At 37.2% G+C, this 6,975-nt stretch overlaps 1 protein-coding gene across 1 annotated transcript; it reads left to right on the plus strand.

Annotated features, from left to right (window-relative positions):
* Positions 1 to 563: 563 nt before the first annotated feature.
* On the plus strand, positions 564 to 6,246 carry LOC308090950 (GTPase IMAP family member 9-like; the record flags this gene model as incomplete). Its single annotated transcript, XM_080436223.1, has 4 exons — positions 564 to 673; positions 2,471 to 3,046; positions 5,316 to 5,456; positions 5,957 to 6,246. The coding sequence occupies exons 1-4, from the start codon at positions 571 to 573 to the stop codon at positions 6,244 to 6,246; spliced, it is 1,110 nt and encodes a 369-aa protein (XP_080292349.1). The 5' UTR covers positions 564 to 570.
* Between the last annotated feature and the right edge of the window lie 729 nt (positions 6,247 to 6,975).

The raw sequence follows: 6,975 nt of genomic DNA on the forward strand, positions 1-6,975 counted from the left end.
TTACTCATTCAAATGAGGAAAATACACGCTACAGTCACATAGCGTTAAGGACAACTCCTGATGCTACGGACCAGAGCTAGATCATACTATGCTGATTACATCAACCATAGTCAAATTAATTCAGTGACTATTTTTCACCATTGTCAAGTGATCTTTATCCCTGCTGGTTTCAGTTCTAAATTAAAGTGATCTTTATCCCTACTTGTTTCAGTCCTATCTACTAAACTGTCAGCCATTGAGAAGACTGTGGAGCCACTAACATCCAAACTGTCAGCCATGGAGAAGACTGTGGAGCCACTAACGTCCAAACTGTCAGACATGGAGAAGACTGTGGAGCCACTAACGTCCAAACTGTCAGACATGGAGAAGACTGTGGAGCCACTAACATCCAAACTGTCAGACATGGAGAAGACTGTGGAGCCACTAACATCCAAACTGTCAGCCATTGAGAAGACTGTGGAGCCACTAACATCCAAACTGTCAGCCATGGAGAAGACTGTGGAGCCACTAACGTCCAAACTGTCAGACATGGAGAAGACTGTGGAGCCACTAACGTCCAAACTGTCAGACATGGAGAAGACTGTGGAGCCACTAACATCCAAACTGGCAGACATGGAGAAGACTGTGGAGCCACTAACATCCAAACTGGCAGACATGGAGAAGACGATTACAGGTGAGTTCATAGAAGAGCTTGTTATGAAACCATGATGATGTATTGTTGATGTTTAACCACTTGAACCCCAGCATTCATATTCTGGAGGGAAGGGGGCATTTGCCAAAAATAGACGATCTACAAGCTCACAACGCGATGCATTGTGAGCTTGTAAATGTTTTTGAGATTTGGCATTAAAAAAAATAAGAAAAAGGCTGTCCAAGTACAGAGACAACTCAGGTCCAGTTGACTTAAGTGTAGAGGGTCTAAGTGGTTAATATCCATGCCCCTTTGCAACCCTGAGCTCCAAACGGATGTCATACTTGATTTGTCCCTGATCGTTGAAACAATTCTCACATTGTTTACATCTTGACAAGGGGCGTGTCTTTGTGTGGTGGGGCTTTAAAGACCCTGTAAACAGGAAGTACTCTGACCCAGTATGAGGAGGCCTATAAGCAGTATTATGTATTCATTTTGTGTCAGACCACAGAATAATATGTTATAAACCACCCAGCAAATGAGTTGTTAAGTATGTGGAAAAAATGGTTTCAAAGTCATGAAAATTAAGCTGTAGTTTTTCTGCTAATGACTGTGGGGAGTGTCCACTGAAGGCAGTGAAATAGTAATTTTAGCCAAAAGATGGTGATGCACTCTAGGGCAGTGTCTATCAACCTTTTTTGTGCCAAGGCACACCTGGCATAGCCAAAAAATCCCAGGGCACACCTATATATACGGTATATATATATATATAATTATATATATATATATATATACGGTATATCTATATACACACACTAGGGGTGTGCCGATAATTTCACGAAACGATACGATACGATATTGGGCACACAACTTCGATACGATTTTGATACGATACGCACTTTTTTATCATGAAAATATATGGGGGAGAAAAAAAGCAAATGCAAACAAATATTTCTGTTTTTGCATTATTCAGACTTGCAAACTTGTAGCTTTTCAGCTTCCACTAGCCGTTTTGAATCCAAATAGGGCAATAGTGTGACACCTGACCCGAAAAAAAAACAGCATTTTGTCACCCTTTTCACCTCGGGGCTGTTTGCATGCCTGATTATAATATTGTTTTTTTTCAAAATGATATTTTTTCAAACCTTCTTCAAACGGCGCGGCACACCTCAGTAGTAGCCCCGGCCCAAAATTGGGACGTTTGCCAGGGTTGATATACACTGATCTACAGAACCACTTAAATCAATCATAACCCTGCAGGGTCCTAGTGCCGGAGGATATTCTGAAACAAATCAAAAAGGTGTCCGTAACTGTATTTATTAAAAACCAATTAAAACTAAGCTGAAATTGAAAACATGAAGTCAAAATGTATTACAAAATAAAATCTATAATAAACGTGGGATCCTGCAGAGTGGTAGGTTACATAATTATAGATAAACACTGTAATGGAAATTCAAATAGTCTCTCATTAAATCCCCCTGATGAATAGTGATGAACAGGCTATAATACTGATTAGTTTCTATTTAACATGGATTGAGACACAATAACTATTGTTCCCACAACAGATCTATGTCATCTATATCATTCACATAATGACAAACCAGTAAACCAAGCTGTGAACTAACTGATGAAACCAGTTGGTAGATTAACCTTATTTATCAGACAAGTATTAGTCTCACACACAAGGTATTCATCTTTAATGTGTATATATTTATTTATCATCATTATTATTATTATTATTATTACCCTTAATATTATTATTATTATTATTACTACTATTATTATTATTATTATTATTATTATTATTATTAACAATATTATTATTATCATCATCATCAGGTCCTGATCTGAGAATTGCTGTAATTGGAAAAACTGGTGTGGGGAAGAGTGCTGTTGGAAACACCATCCTTGGAGAGACAAGATTTGAATCCAGTTGGTCGAACCTGTCAGTGACGGAGAAATGTTCCATTGGATCCATCAGATGGAACAACAGGATGATCAGTGTGGTGGACACACCAGGACTCTTTCACACAAGCAGATCTAATGAAGACATAACACGTGAAATAGTGAAATGTATCCAGTTCTCTAGTCCTGGTCCTCATGTGTTCCTGCTTGTCTTACAAGTTCATCCAAAATGGACGAATGGCGATCAGATTGCAGTAAAGATCTTGCAGGAGCTGTTTGTACCAGAGGCTGACAAGTACATGATAGTGCTGTTCACCCATGGTGATGATCTTAGAGGTTCAACCATTCAACAGTTTATACTTCAATCTCCACGTCTTCAACAACTAATCCAACGCTGTGGAGACAGGGTCCATGTCTTTAACAACGCAAGCAAAGACAGAAAACAAGTAGTAGAGCTGATCAGGATGATTGATCACATGGTTGCAGCCAATGGAGGCTCATATTACACACGTTAGATGTACACAGAGGCACAACTAGGATGCAGAGTGGCATAAATGACTGAAAGGATTAATTGTATAATTGCTAAAGGCAAAAGATTGAGCAGCTTTTGTTATGAACCTGTAATGTCAATCAACAGTTAAGGTGTTAAAACAAAAAAGAAAATGATTCAAATTGTTTCATAATAATCTATATAGTGTATCATGCTCTATCATGCTTTAAGATCATGATTAAAATGTTTTACATTATGCAGAATGTCCATTTTACAAGTTTTCAAAATGTATAAAAATCTTTTGAAAATAGCAGATCTACAAGTTCACAATGTGTCGCATCGCGACGCATTGTGAGCTTGTAGATCTGCTATTTTCAAATAACCAAAATGTATAAATAAGGGCGGATGTGGTTAATGTACAGTATGTTTTCTAATAATAATCAAAATCTGCAAAGTAACTGCAACTAAAGTTTTCTAATAATTGTAGTGGAGTAAAAGGTACAATATTTAACCTCTGAGATGTAGTGGAGTAGAAGTATAAAGTACAACAAAAAAAAACATACTGTATCTCAAAGTTGTACTCAAAAACAGTATTTGAGTAAATGTACTTTACACCACTGTATGTGTGTGTGTGTGTGTGTGTGTGTGTGCGCGCGCGCGTGCACGTGTGTGTGTGTGTGCCCATGACACTCAATTGTTTATGTGCTTAAATACAAATCAATAAAATGAATAACTGAGAAACAAATGTCATTTATTTGTACAGTTTGTAACATTTAGATCTACTGATAATATAAAGAACAATCATTCATACATTTGTCTTCATGTTGGAATAAACTGACAACATATGGTTGTTGTCGGGCAGAAACCTTGGATCTCCAGATTTAAACCTTTTATGATTGTTTCATAAATGAATACCTTGCTTCACCGTACAACAATAATAGCAGAGCAGAGATCTGCTATTTTTGATCTTTTATTTTAGATCTGCTATTTTGCTATTTTGCACTAAGCTTGCCTTTACACTGTACTTATGTGTCCATTTACCCTGTCGTTAATGACATGTATTAAATATCTTATACTTTATAAGTCATTCTGCATAAGATCATCTGATAAATGCCTGAATTATTCATTAAAACATAATTTACTATGATTTAATAAATCATGTTCAGTTTAGGACTCATTCTCTTCCAGCCACTAGAGGTCACAAGTGTTCATGTTTTGTATCAAGTTGAAGTCAGTCAACCTTAATTCAAATGTTATGACCATGTTTTATCCTCATTAATAATCAATTATGTTGTTTATTGGTTTATAATGTCAACTTATTTTAAAACCTACAACATTGTGATGGGTTCTTGATGCAATACAAATTAATTTGTCAATGTAGAATAATTTCATTAAGGCGTTTGGGGAAAGTTTGATGAAAGATAAAAACTAAAAAGAAGCAATACTTATTTAATGAGTCACTTACATGTCTAGTCTAGATCAGTGGGGGGGGTCAATGTGGGGTCTGGGGACCTCCAGGGGTCCTTGAGGGTGTTCTAGGGCAGTGTCTATCAACCTTTTTTGTGCCAAGGCACACCTGGCATAGCCAAAAAATCCCAGGGCACACCTAGATATACGGTAAATATAATTATATATATATATACGGTATATCTATATAAACACACTAGGGGTGTGCCGATTTTCACATTTCACGAAACGATACGATACGATTTAGGGCACACAACTTCGATACGATACGCACTTTTTAATCATGAAAATATATGGGGGAGAAAAAAAGCAAAAGCAAACAAATATTTCTGTTTTTGCATTATTCAGACATGCAAACTTGTAGCTTTTCAGCTTCCACTAGCCGTTTTGAAATTTTTTTTTTTTTTTTTTTCAAAATCTTTTTTTTTCAAACCTCCTTCAAACGGCGCGGCACACCTCAGCAGTAGCCCCGGCCCAAAATTGGGACGTTTGCCAGGGTTGATATACACTGCTCTAGGGTATAGCATCAGCAGACTGGTGTAGTTAGGGATTATGCAATCAGTGACTCTGATGACATCACTGAAACTCACCTGAGCATGTCATCAGGTGAGGTGTTTAGCCCCGCCTAGAAAATGATATCCACACTGTGCGTGTGAGCACTATGGACATGATATCCAAAGCACTCCTCAGCTCAAAAGGCGTTCTCTGTGGACACGGCCCTTTAGGCTACACATTTTAACTTGCATATAAGATATCTCAAAATTACTATTGTTATTAAGTTATACAATTAAATGTCACCGTCTTGTCATTCTGTACTTGCAGAGAAGCCAAACGTTGCTTTCTGTGCAAGTTTGTATGGGCCAGGAAGCAACAGCAATTACGTCGGACCCTTCAACACCCAAACTCCGCTGATCTACAAAACAGTGGTCACTAACATCGGCCGCGGCTACAGCCCAGTTACAGGTATGGGGGGGGGGGTCTTTCTCATCCAGTGTTAACTTTTTTTTTTAGTTTTAGTCTTTTGAATAAAATTACATTTATTTATTTTTGTCATATTTTAGTCATCTGAAATGTTTGACTTTCAGTTTAGTTTTATTTATTTTTTTGTGAAAAAAATGTCATTGATTTTATAACATAAAAGTGCAAAAAAATCCCTCACAATGTTTCATAAATAATAATGATACAATATACATCAAAGAATCCAATGTATAAAATAACTAAATCTAAGAATTCCAAGAATCAGGAAAAAAAAAGAAAAATACGTAGTGAAAATAGCAGATCTACAAGCTCACAATGTGTCGCGATGTGAGGCGTTGTGAGCTTGTAGATCTGCTATTTTCACTACTTGTTTGGGTCGCGGCCGGGGCGACATAAAGTGTCTCTTTTGGGTCTCGAACTAAAAGGTTTGTGAACCGCTGGTCTATAGTGTCACTGTATAAACAAGTGTTCCTCTTCTGACGCAGGTCGTTTCACAGCACCAGTCAAGGGAGTCTACTACTTCAGATTCATTGCGTTCGTCAACAATGGCAAAGGAGAACTGATGGGAGTAAAGCTCTACCACGATGACCAGAGTATCCTGTGGAATGCAGAGAGAGCTGCTGTAACCGGTACCTTCATATCAAACGCAGTGATTCTACAGCTGGAGAAGGGGAGTGTCGTCTCCATGCGTCTCCCTAGAGGCACTATACTTCTTGATAATGAAACCAAAAGGAACACTTTCAGTGGTTTTCTGCTCTTCTCCATGAAGGAATAGCAGCCTTTATGTCCGCTTTGAAATGAATGGCTCAAATAATGATATGACTACTGAAGGCCTGGTTACAGTTAAGTAAAAGATACACAGACACACAGACACATGACATACTGTATGTCTGTGTACTGGTATAGTACATTTAAAACATCACTTTTTGAATAGTCGTACATTGTAATAATAAATAGAACCACTGGTATTCAAGGGTGCAAAAAGTGTTTATTCAATGACCCATAATTATTTACCTGCTGGTCATGATGACAAATGCCTTGATAATTAATTGACAATATATTTGATAAATAAGCTAAAGTAAGCCATAATGAGATGTTGCACAAATATATATTTATTTAAATTAGAATTATGGAGATATGAGGTTTGTGCCCGACATGTTTTGATGAAATGAGGACTGGCCACTGCAGAGACAGTTTAGCTCCACTAGTAAAGACTGAAGGCTAAGAAACACCACTAGGTGTCAGTGTTGAACCATTTAATATTGTACACTGCAGCTTTGAACACAATCACACTGCTGCTACCTATCATACTGTTGATGTTATTTTGTCTCGTTTTAATGCTTGCCTTTGCATTTATTTTGCTTTTATTTTGCTTCTTAATAATTGTACCTTTCATACATAAAATGTAGCCCGAAGTGCTTCATTTTAAAATAGCAAATACAATAATATAAACATAACTATGTTGGAAAACAGAAACATAACTAACTGATCTTTTGTGATGTAT

The sequence above is a fragment of the Gymnoscopelus braueri genome (genome assembly GCF_963280865.1).
Source record: "Gymnoscopelus braueri genome assembly, chromosome: 8".
In the NCBI taxonomy this organism is placed as follows: domain Eukaryota; kingdom Metazoa; phylum Chordata; class Actinopteri; order Myctophiformes; family Myctophidae; genus Gymnoscopelus; species Gymnoscopelus braueri.